The 15,019-nt window shown below is 45.8% G+C and overlaps 1 protein-coding gene across 2 annotated transcripts in view; it reads left to right on the forward strand.

Annotated features, from left to right (window-relative positions):
- The window catches only part of KNTC1 (kinetochore associated 1), a 495,394-nt gene that overhangs the window by 116,284 nt on the left and 364,091 nt on the right, over positions 1-15,019 (forward strand). For both annotated transcript variants that reach the window (XM_069214955.1, XM_069214954.1), the window contains exons 25-26: positions 13,631-13,750; positions 14,598-14,741. In XM_069214955.1, coding sequence (XP_069071056.1) covers positions 13,631-13,750; positions 14,598-14,741 — 264 coding nt within the window. The remainder of the gene's footprint in view (positions 1-13,630; positions 13,751-14,597; positions 14,742-15,019) is intronic.

The raw sequence follows: 15,019 nt of genomic DNA on the forward strand, positions 1-15,019 counted from the left end.
TGTGTGTTTGCCTCAGAGTCACTGCCCTGACACTTGCAGACACTGCAAGAACATGTCAAAAAGGACTCTGAAGGACCGGGAGAAGATCAGACTTCATGGTCTTCATGAGAGGCAGAAGACATCGTCCTCTTCGCTTCCCAGGCAGCCAACAAGCCATTCTCAGGAGAGACAGGCTAGATCGACGTCTGCAGGTAGGAAGGTGCCTGTTTGTTCCCTGTCGACGTCATCACTACCAACGTCACACCGGCATAGGTCGACAGCGACCCGACCGACGTCGAAGGATACGACGTCGAAGGAACATGGCCACCACAGGGGCAGATCTCCATCGACGGCAACCCACCGATCGAAGTCGAGCCAGCACCGGCGTGACCATTCGCCGTCAAAGGCCTCACACCCCTCGACGGCACGAAAGACGACGTCGAGATCGCCTCAACGGCGAGAGCAAAGACATCCGCCGTCGACGGCCCATCTCTCGATGGCGAGGCACACGACGTCGAGCATGTCGCGGTCAAGGGATCGCCGGTCACCGTCAAGGCGCTCGACATTGAGACCAGAGCAACTCACGTCACTCCCTTCGACGTCGTTGCAACTGTCGACGCGACACAGGTTTTGCCTGTCTTGCAAGGAGAAGAGCGTCGGCTTCCGCCGGTGGATAAGACCACTCCAACATCTCCGGTGGTCTCCATAAGGAGTGGTTCATCTGGGCGGTCGAGAGCCGCATCGTCTGGGCATGTCTCGCCCATCAACTTGTCGCCAAAGTGGTTGGAGAGCCTTAATAGAACGACTGCCTCCCCAGACTCGCAATACTTGAGGATGTACTCACCTTCGGCCTCTCTCCCGAGAACACCATCGCCAACAGTGCGAGCAGGACGGCTCGTTCTGCATCTCATCAGTCGGCCACGAGGCCTCGACGCGCTGCTACAGCATCTCGGAGCAGGTCACGCTCCCAGAGACGATCTAGATCACGGTCACGCCGTCACAGAAGGTCTCCTTCTTGGTCATCGTCGGGGTCCTTAGTAAGAGAGTACTCCCCGACCTTAACCGATTCTCCACCAGCTAGAGTTTCCCCGGTGGACGATATAACAACCTTTAACAAGGTGCTTCTCAGGGGAGCACAAAAATTAAATATAGAGGTCCCGGAACCTTCAACCTCCTCATCTGTGATCTTTAAAACCCTGCAACATAGGGCGGTTTCAAAGAAATTGCTACCGCTGGTGCCTGGTCTTTTACAACCACCATTGACACCTTTTTAGCACCAGCCACCCTCAGATCAGCTCCTGCTAGGATCTTAAAGAAATATAAGGCACCTTGGCAAGATCCTTTGTTTCTCAGGACTGACCCACCGCCGGACTCAGTCATATTGGCCGCAGCCCGGAAGACACACTCAGTGGCATCATCCTCCACGGTTCCACTGGACAAGGAGAGTAGGCACCTGGACTCTCTAGGGAGGAAAATGTGTGGCACGGCGGCTTCCATGATGAAGGTCTCCAGCGCTTCCGCACTCCTAGGCAGATACGACCGATCACTCTGGGACTCGCTGAGCAGGTTCACAGAGAAGCTGCCTAGGGGGGACAGGCAGGATTTTCAGGAGATCCTTCAGGAGGGGAGTCTGGTCTCCAATCAGGTCATCAGTGCAGTAGCAAATGGGGCGGACTTAGCAGCACATGGTTACGCGCATGGGGTTTGTGCGAGAAGGTCTTCCTGGCTGAGACTGACAGGATTGAAGCAGGAAGCGCAGCAGCGTATCCTAAACCTTCCGTTCAACGGAAACTCGCTTTTTGGATCCCACACAGATGAGGAGATGGCGCGTATGAAGGCGGAAGTGGACACCATGAGAGCAGTGGGCCTGGAGAGAAGGAAGGACTTCAGGCGAAGGTATAGACCTTACGACAGGCGCCCTTTTCAGCAGAGGGTTCAAGCCCCTCATTGGTCCCAGAGACCACAACAGAGGCAAGGGCGTCCGCTTTTCCAATCTCGTAAGGCCACGAGAGACCGAGGGTCAAGCAGACCTCAGCAATCCACACCCAAAGCTCCTGCAAAGCAATGAGGACTCGCTTCCCTTAACACCGTGCACCACTCCGGTGGGGGGAAGTATCACAACGTTCATTCACGAGTGGCATGGCATAACAAAAGACAAATGGGTGCTGAACATTGTAGAGAATGGGTACTCTCTTCTTTTCCGACAACCTCCTCCTCGCTTGCCACCAACCAGATGCAATCCGGCTCACATGAGCCTATTACGCAAAGAGGCTCACGCCCTTTTACGGAAAAAAGCAATAGAAAAAGTCCCAGTCACGCACAGAGGGAAAGGAGTATACTCCCGCTACTTTCTGGTAGCAAAAAAAGGTCTAGAAGGAGTTTTCAGACCGATTCTGGACTTACGACTACTGAACAAGTACATAAAAAAGCAAAAGTTCAGGATGCTGGCTCTCCACCAGATTTTCCCTCAGCTGCATCGAGGAGACTGGATGTGCTCCATAGACCTGCAAGACGCGTACTTTCATATCCCGATCATTCCCAAGCATCGGAAATTCCTACGCTTCCGGATAGCCTCCCAGCACTATCAGTTCAAGGTGCTTCCGTTCGGCCTAAAATCTGCCCCTCGCGTTTTCTAAAAATGCGTAGCAGCGGTAGCAGCGCATCTAAGGAAGCAGAAGATCTTCATTTACCCACACCTAGACGACTGGCTACTGATAGCCTCCTCTCGGGTGCAGGCGAAAAGCCATCGGGACATTGTGCACAGTGTTTTCAGATCTCTAGGTCTACAGGTCAACTACCAAAAGTCCACCCTCATTCCAACGCAAAATCTCCACTACCTGGGAGCAATACTGAATACAGAGCTCGAAAGAGTGTATCCTTCGGAGGAACGACTGTTATCAATAAAGAGAAAGTGTCAAGACCTTCTGAAGTCCGACACACCTACGGCCCGTCAGGTGACATCTCTACTGGGCTCCATGGCCTCGTGCATTTTCATTGTACCGAATGCCAGGCTACATATGAGGTTTCTTCAAGAGGTGCTGAAAAACAACTGGAACCAGAGCACAGGCCGCTGGGAGGACAGAATGCGTCTTCCGATAGGAGCACGACAATCGTTGCAATGGTGGATGCACAGACCTCACCTGTCAGTAGGAGTTCCGTTTCACCAGTTAATCCCGTCCGACACTCTGGTAACGGATGCGTCGCTTCAGGGATGGGGAGCTCATCTGGGTTCCCTTCCAGCTCAGGGCCTGAGGTCCGACAACGAAAGAGAGTACCACATCAACCTGCTGGAGCTCAGAGCAGTCCATCTGGCTCTCAAGTCTTTTGCTCCATCGATTCAGGGGAAATCTCTTCTAGTGCAAACGGACAATACGACGACAAGGTATTATCTGAACAGACAAGGAGGAACGAGATCCCTGCCCCTATCTCGGGAGTCTCTGGCCATCTGACATTGGCTCTTAGCGAGGGGAATGTCTCTTACAGCAGTTCACATACCAGGGCAACAAAATGTGGAGGCGGACTTCCTGAGCAGAAATCTTGAGGACACCCACGATTGGGTTCTTCACGACGAGGTCGTCGAAGACATCTTCACTCAATGTGGTCGGTCTCAATTAGATCTCTTCGCAGGTAAACAAGAAATGCCCAGACTTCGCGTCCAGGTTTTACCGTCCGGGGTCTTGAGGGAATGCCCTGTTGATCTACTGGTCAGGGATATTTCTCTACGCCTTTCCACCGATTTCCCTCATACCTGCGGTGGTCAACAAACTATACAGATCCAGCACCAGAATGATTTTCATAGCTCCGCAATGGCCTCGTCAGTTCTGGTACACAGATCTCCTCAACCTATCGGAACAGCCTCACAGGAGGCTGCCGTGCAGACCGGATCTCCTTTGGAGGCTGGGAGGCAGGATACTTCACCCCAACCTTCCCTCTCTGAGCTTGACGGCATGGCTCCTGAATTCCTTCAGTATGGGCACCTAGGGCTCTCGCAGGAGTGCATGAACATCTTAAAGGAGTCCAGACGACCTTCCACGCGGCGTTCTTACGCGTTCAAGTGGAAGAGGTTCTACATATGGTGTCGTCAGCAAGGTCAGAATCCTATACTGGCTCAGGAGGAGGTCATACTGTCTTACCTACTCCATTTGGCAAAATCGGGTCTGCAAGTGTCATCTATTAAGGTACATTTATCTGCCATTACAGCTTATCGTAAGTCATCTTCTCAGGAATCCTTTTTTACAAGACCAATAGTCAAGGATTTCTTAGAAGGTTTGCAAAAAGTTTTTCCACCCATTCGAAAACCCTCCCCTCCATGGGAGCTGAACATAGTACTAGCGAAACTCATGGGCCCTCCTTTCGAACCTATACACAAAGCCTCTTCGCAACACCTTACGTGGAAGACGGCTTTTCTGGTAGCCATTACTTCCGCAAGGAGGGTCAGTGAAATTCAGGCTTTGTCCTCCAAAGAACCATACACAGTCTTCATCGAGAATAGAGTGGTTCTACGAACTCATCCATCATTCTTACCGAAGGTGGTGTCAGATTTTCACATCAATCAGACTATTTCACTACCAACTTTTTTCCCCAATCCGGATACTCCGGCGGAGAAAGCTTTGCACTCCCTGGATTTGAAAAGAGTGCTAAAATTTTACTTGGATAAAACAAAACTAAATAGACAATCTCACCACTTATTTGTAAATTACGTTCATTTGAGAGCAGGCGAGGCAGCCTCAAAACGAACCATATCTAGATGGATAGTTTCATGTATTGTTACTGCATATCAATTGGCTAACAAACAACTACTTGCTAGGCCTAAGGCGCATTCGACAAGAGGAAAGGCGGCTACGGCTGCCCTCCTTAATAGTGTTCCAATCTCGAAATTTGTAAGGCTGCTACATGGAAGTCTGTACATACATTTACTAGGCATTACTGTTTGGACTCAGATGCCAGAGCAGACGCCCAAGTTGGGCAAGCATCTCTGAGAAATTTGTTTGCATAATACATATCTCTTCCTGCACTTCTATTAGACAGTCCGCAGAGTTAAGGGATGGGCTTGCTAATCTATTCAATGTTTATGACTATTGATGAGGATCCCCTGGAAGAGAAGGATAAGTTACTTACCTGTAAATCCTAGTTCTCTTCCAGGGGTATCCTCATCAAAGTCATAAACAACCCACCCTCTTCCCCGGATGCAAGTCTCCTAGAAGTGCAGGACACACTATCTTTCGAATCTGCTGCACAAGTTGTCACCGTAAAAACAGTACTGACCTAACTGTGAACCAACTGTCACCTCTCCTTCACCCCTGAGGCATGGTGGGATACTGGAGGTGCTCAGGGTCTTAAAGGCACGGTGCCAGAATTTTTATGGTTCTCCTGTGTTAACCTACATGCAGCCCATTGGCTAATAATGCTCCATTGTTTTCAATGTAGTTTTTTCTCTTTTTTCACTGATGTTGCTACTGCTTCTTTCCCTGGGCCCAGCTATGGGGCTTTGGAAAGTTTTACTCTTATTGTAGTTTTGAAAAGGAGTGTTTAAAAAAAAAAAAAATCCATAGAAATAAAGCATTTTAGTCTGTTTATGATTATAGTCTGCATTGCTGTTTTACACACGTATATATGAGTTTAGTAGGAAAATGTGTCTACTAAAAATGCTATATATATATTTTTCGTGCATATTTCATACTTTTATATGTGTGTATTTTATGTATGCTCCGGGGTCCCCGCACGAGGGCGGGAATATTCAATGTTTATGACTTTGATGAGGATACCCCTGGAAGAGAACTAGGATTTACAGGTAAGTAACTTATTCTTACTCACAACCTCTGCTGCACAGATTTACTGTTTTTTCCTATGTAATCCTTCAAGAATGTTTGTCTAGGTGACTAGTGGTTCTTAGCGCATGTGACCTATGTCTGAAACTAATTATCCCTCCATTTGAAAATTCAGCTGGCCTTCTTAAATTCTGATGAGCCTTGGAAACCTGGCTCTACCTGTATTTGCAAATTTTAAAGTTTCAAGATAATTTTGAGTGACATTGGAGTCTATAAATATTAAAGATTAAAGACAAATAATAATTTTGTTCCCCACTTTAATTTAAAAAAAAAAAAACACAAGCAAATTAACCTCTATGGTCATTTCCTATTTTAATGTCCCTTCTTGTCCTTAAGGTCCATATCTTGAAGCACTCTTAGAAGACATTGGTCAGTGGGGGAACAGCTATTCTAGAATACTTACTAAACACTGAACAGTTTCCATATGTGCACAACAGACTTTGTTTGAAATATGTTTTATTGTTTTTGCAGAGCTTATTTAGAAGAAACAAAAAGATTTGCAGTCAAGGGCCTCCTCCCAATAGGGCTCGACTCTGTGAAGACCAGCACTGTATTTGTATTTAGATTTATAGAGCGCATTATGCCCAAAGGCTTCTAAACGCAAGCACCAGTGAAGAGAACTGCCGAAAAGGAAAAAGACCGGAGCACACCATTGAGGAAGGGAGAAGGGCCAGGTTTTCAATTGCTTGTGGAAAGCTACAATAGAATTCAAACTCTCAATGTAGGTAGGTCACATATTCCACAGTCTGGCTGCTTGCACAGAAAAAGAGCGAACACCACATCTGGCCTTCCAAATTCTTAGGAATGTTCACCTTCCTAAGAGAAGATGATCTGAGCTGTCTCTTTGGAGTATACCAGTGAAATGTAGTTCTCAGAGGCATTGGCCCTTGATGGTGGAAAGCCATGTAGACCATGTAAAGCACTTTAAAAGTGACACACTTCCTGACCGGTAGCGAATGAAGGGAGTCCATTGCTTTCTTAACTGAAAGAAGTTTAGGTACATCCAGTACTAGGTGGGCTGCTGTATTTTGGATGACCTGCAGTTTCTTGAGCGAGGACTTGTTAATATTTAAATATAATGTTACAATAGTCAAGGCGTGATGTAAGTAGCACAGTAACCACTAATACTCTAAATTCAACAGGTAGAAAAGGAAAAATCTCTTTCAGAATCTCGATGATAAAAAAACTGCAACTCACGGTCCCATTGACCTGAGTGTTAAAGATAAGGAAGTGTGTTATCAAAAATAACCCTGATATTTTTTGCGGCAACCACTGGGGTGGGTAAGTGACCGCATGTCTCCGGCTACCAGAGTTCAGATCACACTGAGTTATGTGCCACGAAGACCAAAATCTCAGTCTTTTCAGCAAGTTCTCCTTCATCCAGATGCTAGTTTCAGGCATATATCTCTCTATCGCCCGGTTCATAAAGCACTAGTGCTTTTTGGTTTCCTTGCGGTTCCACTCCACCAGGAAGTGGAGCTGTGCTGTTAGGTAGAAGTGGTTGAGGGTAGGATCCCCAGATCGCCTTCTACAGAAGGGATCTGATTGCGATGCATACATGGGTGTTTCCCCTCTAAGACAAAGTGGTTGAGCTCTGCTTGAAGCCATTTGAGTATACCTGCGGGAGTAGTCAGTGGAAGGGCCTAAAAAAGAGGTAGGTTCTGTGGAAGTGTAGCCATTTTTAGAGCTGCTATTCTGCCAAGTCTGGAGAGGTTTAGTTGGCAGAATAAGGCACGGAAATTGATTGTCACCATGTCGATGATTGTGGGAGCAATCTATACTCCGAGGTACGAAACAGAGCAATCAGCCCATGTTAGAGGGTTTTAGGTGGCCAACTGCTCCTGCAGGGGAGGCACTAATGAAAGGTTAAGGGCATGTGACTTCTATAGATTAATGCTAAAGCCCAACCCTGTCCAGAATTGTTTCCGATCTTCTAGGAACGCCGGTAGGGAATACATGGGGTCATTGAGCACTACTAGAACATTGAGGGTCATTACGAGTCTGGCGGTCACTAGTCCACCAGATTCTCAAATGGCAGTCAGACTGCCGCGCCGCATTACCACCCTGGCGGTCGGGCCGCCAAGGTTGGAGATCCTGGTGGTCTGGAGGTGGTGGAGGTCATAATCTGCCAGGGTTGCCCTGTGGATTACGATCTCCTTCTCCACCATCAGTTTCATTGGCGGTACCACCTCTGTGAAAAGGCTAGCGGAGAATAGGTGCAGGGGGGCCCCTGCACTGTCCATGCACTTGGCATGGGCAGTGCAGGAGCCCTCCTGGCCAGCACCATCGCAGTGTTCACTGTCTGCCTTTCAGACAGTGAGCATTGTGAGGGTGCTGGTGCAACCTGCAGGCAGCAGCTGGAGACCATGCTGTAGCCGGTTTCCCGCTTGGCCAGCGGGCAGAAACTTAGGTTTCCACCCATTGACCTAGGAGGAAACTCTTAATGAGGCCGGTGGGGAAGTAGCCTGTGTGGCGGCAGCCTCCCCATGGGAAATTCGGTGGACGGTAAAACCTTTCCACCGAACTCATAATGACCCCCCCATAGTCCACATATAAGCTTATGGTATGCACCCAACCCCCACCCCTCCAAACTGCACCCTGAAAACCATGGGGTTGTGTCTGACTCTTTGTACCATGATTTCCTTAGATCGGGCAAACAGGTGAGACAACAAAACAGCAATCACCCTGTCACGTGCCTCTGCGTATGGAGAAGAGAGCTGAGCTTATTCTGTTGACCTGCACTGCCACTCTAGAATCGCTGTAGCTGCTGAGTATCCAGTTGCTGAAGCTATTCCCAAAGCTAAAGTGGCCCAAGGTTGAATCTAGTTATGGCCAGTGCATTCTGTCAAATGTTTTTTCAGCATTGATGGCCAAGAGAATCACCTCCTGCTGTGATTCGCTTGGCTTTGTCAACTAGATGCAGGATTCTTTTAGTGTTGTCCCCACACTGCCATTGGAGTACAAACCTAGACTGGTCAGAGTCCACTAGTCCTTGCATGAGGAGGCTAAGTTTAGCTGCCAAGATGCTGGTAAAGAATTTGGCATCTACTTTTGGGCTAGATAGGGCAGTAAGAACTACAGTGATGTTTGTCTTTCCTGGTACTGGTGTCTGCAAACGAGTTAAAGAGTCTGGTGAGGACTGGTCAAATTGCCTGGTAGAAGGTGTCGTAGAGACTCCCGTTATAGTAACAAGATTGCTGGATTTGGGCGGCAGCACCACCGAGCGCAGGGGACTGAAACTGATCCTGCGCTCTGTTGTAGCTGTTGGCCTAACCCTTCCGGCCAGCCAGCAGCACCTCGCCTGTACCCAAGAGTAAAAGGTGATTTGTGGCAGCCCTTCGCATGACATCTGGATTTCTCAGGGAAATCGTGATGGAACAGATCTTACCCCTTTTTCTCAGTCACGTATTTCTCACACATTCAAAGACAAACAAAAGCAGGACTAGGTTCAATAGGTTTTATTGAATCAACTGCATTCTATGTAAAAAGGCATGTATTGTGATTATAAGGATGATAAACACCTAATAAAAGCAAAGCAATGACAAGGAAAGTGAAACATAGGAAACGTCACACCACACTGTCACAATAATGGTTCTAGAATCCCTTAATCCGTCAATCAGGCCTCCCTGAAGGAACTCTTCCCCCATACCTGTGTTTGTAGGTAAAGAAGAGGTCTGTTGGACTACTGAGAGTCCTCCCACATGGAGGCAGAGAAGGCGTCAGATCTCAGCAGAAACTAAAAAGGTGACGTACAGTATGCAATGGCAACTGGTTGGAATTCACCTCTATCATCTAGGGGACAATGAGGTGTTTTATAATAAAACATCTGGTGTTCTGAGAAAACAGCTCTAAAGTGACAACACATATATATATATCTGTGTATGAGAGTTGGGGGCATGATGAAAGCTTTGTGCCAGAAATAACTTGTAAACTTATCACATTCAGCCTTTTTTGAAGCACAGAATGAAACAGACCTGCAGAGAAAAGAATTACAGAATTCTGTGCGAGAGGAAAACTGAAAAAAGTAATAAACATCTCCACTAAAATGAAAATTTAGCTAAAAATAAGAATACAAATGTATGTAACAGAGTGAGAAGGCACAAGCTGCAGGCCTAAGCAAAAATGATGTGCCTTTGTAATAGCTAAAGTAACCTCACAACAAATGTTTTATAGAAGAGGGTGGAGAAACAGTCTAGCCTGGGGGGCTTGAGCAGCTTTACCTGCATGCCTCCCCTGGAGGGCAGAAAGCTGTTTTGAGTTAAAGCTCCATGTACAACCATTAAGGGTAGAGGAGACTGAAGGTAACAAAGGGGCACCTTTGTAAAAGTGCCCACTGTTACATGTTATATTAACTGTTGAATTAATTGTGAACCAAGTCAAGCTCAATGTAATGAGTTCATTTGATACTTTGGAGTATCAACTTTGGTCACACATTTTAGGAGTTAGCACAGCTGACGGATCAGAGTGTTACCCTGAGCTCATCAACGGGGCACCCGAGTCCACAGTAAAAAACAACAGTTTTGTGTTTTTACTGGTATAACGTGTAAAATACATGTTCTGCCCATGAAATGTGTTGCATCCTGCCCTGGGGCTCAGGTGGGCCTGCCTTAGGGGAGGTTCCCACGTTTCAGGGCAACAGTTGACATTACCATGGCTTTTTATTGGCTGTCGGGCTAGCAGTTCGAAACTGCCCTTCCAGTCTGCAATGGTGGATTGAGAGACTTGTTTTTCTCTTGTCACACCTGGGTGGCACAATCGGTGCTGCAGTCCATGGGGGAGGACTCTCTAACTTATAGGCCCTGGGTACCCAGGATACCATGTACTAGGGACTTACATGCAAGCCTATGCCAGTTGAGTATAGCAAATGTAACATACATGTTTTGGGGTCAGGCAAGGGCAGAGAGATCTGGTTGGCAGGCACCAGTGCAGTCTCAGAGTTGAAAAACCAGCAGCAGCAGTCAAAAAACCTGGATGGTGAATCTACAAAGAGACATGTGAGGGGTGGGGTAAGTGGTTGGACAGGCCTCTGGGTTCGATCTCGGTCTTCCTGGTCTTAGATTGTAAAGTTGGTTTTCCCAGGAAATAATCAATGTGGGCAAACATTTTATGGGCAGGAGAGTAGTAAGTGTAATCTCTGGTGTGTGGATTGGTCATCCTCCACAAGATTCTCAACCCAACGTCCCGTCGCCACTCTGCACCTTCTACCCCACCCCCGGCCTGCCTATGGAGCTGTCCTGGCCTGTCAAGATCATTATTTATCACAAGGCTGAGGTTGACACTCATCAGAATAGTTTGGTCAGGGGATTCCAGGTTCTCCAGTATAGCCTGCTTCAGGAATTACCCCCGATTATTGTTTGGGGCATATATGGATGCAATAGAGAAGGAAAGTTCCCCTTATTGAATGCGATATGCTTGTAGTTTTCCTTCTATTTCGGCAATGTTATTCCCAATCATTCCATTGAAGGAGCATGAGAATAGGATGGCTACTCCCCCGTCCTTGTTGGGTGTAAGGAGAAATATTGATGTGGGTAAGAGCGGGATTTCAACCTATGCCAGTCTCGGGCTGCAGATGTGTCTCCTAGAGGAGGCAGATGTCTCTCCCACCTTGTTTCAAGTTGGACAGTACCACCCTTCATTTGACGAGTTTGTTGAACCCTTGCACATCGAGAGAAACTATCTGCAAGTCAGAGTGGGCGGCAGATAGAGTGGGTGTGTGCTGTTGTTAACCCCCTGGTATGTTATAAACTACAAAGCATTCTGCCGCTTTGTAGTTTATAACATTATATACCCAGTTTCTGAGGGACACAGGGCACCTCATTGTGTTCAATAGCCCGCTGGTATGGGCATGTGGGTTGTAGTTAGGGCTGAGAGCGGTTGTATACTTTAGTACATATGAGTAGAAAGGGGCCAGAGCGTGTAAGCATATCCCTATAGCTGAATGAATGCTGTTCCCTTGCGAACCCCCAACCAAAACATAAACATGCAAACAGCAAAGTAGTCTAGTGAATACTGTAGATGGCCAAAGTGGACCAGTGAATGGCTTCAGGGCTGGGAGTGGGGAAGGCCACATCCATTGATGTATTCCAGTATCTCTGGCTGTGCCACTGCTCCCTGCATTTAGTGTAGGAAGCTGGCATCAGCAGTGCAGCAAAAATCCCATAAAGAGTGCCAGGGGGGCACCCATACTTAGCTTGTGTTGTGACGCACCAGGTCTCCTGTTAAACAGTCAAATACTATTTATCTCTTCAGGGTAATGGTTTGGGGTCCTTCTGGAGACCTTTAGGAGACATCCCGACCTGTTGCTACTGGTGTGTTCACCCCTTGTTGGTCTTCTTCGCTATTTGCGGTGAAGTCTCCCTGACATCGTCTGGGATATTTAAAAGTCAATGTTCCTCGTCCAGGGTTTTAAATTGATGTATTGTGGTGCCCTTGTAAAGATTGAGGTGCAATTGCTGGCCCAAGCTGTACTAGACCCCTTTATTTCTGAGGAACTATGTGACAGAGCAGAAAGCTCTGAGTTTCTGGAGTTTCAGGGCAGGAAGGTCTTGGTCATCGCAATTTTGTGGCCCCAGAGTTGTGCAGGGTATATGTCTTCTACTTTGCACAGAATAGTTTCTTTGTGTTTGAAGTTGTAGATACGTGCAAGGATGTCTGGCAGGGGTCCCCTCTGGCACCCAAGAGGCTCAACCTGTGTATTCACTCTGCCTGTATGCTGGTCTCCAACATCACACTCAGGATCTAATGGAAAAGGGCTAATACCACAGCCTGTTATGTTTCTGCCCTCTGCCTCATTTGGTGCTCCATGAATGCGATTATTGTTCCTGCGGAAGTGGTTCTCTAGGTCTACTGCGTGAGCCTGTAGGGTTCATTGCTTCTTCTTGTAGGTGCAGGGCTTCTTGTTGCTGGTGCTTAAGCTCCTCACGTTGTGCCTTTTTATTGTCCTGAAGTATAGATACCCCTCCTCCCCTCTCTGCTAGGTCGTGCTTGACATCCCTGAGGTCCCGTGAGAGCTCCTCTTTCACTAACTGGATGTCTTCACGTAAGGGATCGAGTCAAGCCTCCATGAATGTCTGTCATTGGAGCCCCCTTGTTCACTGCCTCCACAGCAGCTGGGTCTGCTGGGGCTGTTGCACGTCCTCAGCCTGGATGCCTGAAGAGCATGTGAGCTTGTCTTTTAAAGTCTGGTCTTTCTTCTCACATAAATGTGTAAGGCAAACTATTCTGGTGGTTGCCATGCTGTATTCTTTCTTTGATAGTCCTTCAATATGAAGGTAATTATGGTATGGTGAGTTTGTTCACTTAGTTTTACAAACATGACCTTTATCTAGAACTAATCACTTAAAAAGAAATCCTTTCAATAAATGTACGCTTGTTTATTTCGTTTTAAACTAATCCTTCAGTTCTGATTTTTACTTGCTCTTCCTCAAGAAATCTTGAATATCCTCTTTGAAGATGTTGGTCTTGTCGATGCATTTGCAAACCTTTTTCCGTAATACCCATCTATATATCTGTTAATGTTGATAATCTTACTCTTCGCCAAGATGATCTTCTTTTCCTGCTTTAGGCGGAAATCTGTATATTATCAAATAAGAAATTGTTTTATAGGGCTTTAATCTGGGATATAATATGTTTGGCTGTTACCCAGCTTCTTTGACAAATTGCAGGAAAGATGCTCACTGACCTGTTCTTTTTATGTAATTAACCCTTCATTTTAAATAGGTTTTCTTTTTCCAAAATGTTTACTTCTCTTTGCAGCTTAAAATATGACTGTGACAGCAGTTTTACCTCTAAGATATTGTATTTTTGTTTTTACCTCATTCTAGAAGGAAGATGGAGATTGTGAAGAAGCTCACGAGTTAATGAAACTAGTTAATAATTTGCAAGATTTGGTGGACCTACATAGAAAGTACAACTGCAAATTAACCCTTTATGACTTTGAAAAGGTAAAATGTAAACAGAACTATGAAGTTGATTGCAGTTGTGTTTGTGTCTTTAATCAAGTTTGTTTTCACTGCTAGTTTGGTGAAAATTGGTGTAATTTGTAAATGAGCTTAACCAGGATTTTACTTATGATATTTCTTTCCACTGTCTTTCTTACCATTTGTGAGGTTTGTGTCTCTTTCTTTTAAATGTTTGATGTCTGCAAACTGTTTTTGGTCTTGTCATGGTGTATTACACGTTAGCATCAAACGTTTTTTAGCAGTCTCAGAAGTCATCTCTACTAAAACTATGTTAACGTATTGCATCTGCAGTTCTGTTGGGCTTTCTTAAGAAGAAAAGCTTAATTATGAAAAGTACTATGAAAAACAAACTGATCTTTCTTTTTTTTATTTATTAAATATAACCTGGAGCTTCGTTTTGAATCAGAATTGAAAAGTGTTGAAATTGGCAAACTCCAGGGCAGGGGATAAAAATCAAATTCTTCAAAATAAACCCATCCACAGGGCATATCGCCAGATATTTTTGTTCGTACTACATTGTAATTTATGTTTAACTAAAATTGAAACATACATATATATTTGAAGAACATTTTTGTTGAAGTTTAATAAGAATAACTTTGATGTACGTTTTTAACACTGGGATCTCACTTTTTGTGTACCCTTCAACCATTAACCAGTGCCTTACAAGTATAATCTAAACACTAGAATTGAAATGATTGATGGTGGAAAGTTTTTTCTTGTGCATTGAAGTGATTGATGAATTATTGTGCTAATTTATTCAATATCTGCTGCAGTGTGCATATGTCTGTAGCTCGATAATCTTCAATAATGTGTGTACTCCTTCTCCTAGGAAACCACAACCACAATTGTGTTCAGGATGCTGGATAAAGTTTTAGCTCCGCAACTTATTCCTTCAACTTTGGAGAAAGTCATAAGACCCTATATGCACCACTACAACCTGCAGGAGGAAGAACTGCTTCTTCAGTACATAAAGGTAATATGCCAGTGGGAGTATTGTTTTAATTTAGTCAAATGTAATATGCTTAGTTGGTTGCGTCTGAAGGTGCAGAAAGAAAAATCAATAAATTGCTAGGTTTGCATTGGACTCTGTGCTCTGTAAACCATTTGAATCTAGATGTCTAGTTTGCTTGGCTCCGTGAATGAGAACAAGTACTATAAGCAGTTGTAAACAAAATCCCAAGACTTGCATGAGGGGCTTATGTCTCTGATGGGGTGGATTTCAATCCAATGTCTTAGTCACACCTTTGAGAT

This window comes from Pleurodeles waltl, chromosome 11 (assembly GCF_031143425.1).
Source record: "Pleurodeles waltl isolate 20211129_DDA chromosome 11, aPleWal1.hap1.20221129, whole genome shotgun sequence".
Classification (NCBI taxonomy): domain Eukaryota; kingdom Metazoa; phylum Chordata; class Amphibia; order Caudata; family Salamandridae; genus Pleurodeles; species Pleurodeles waltl.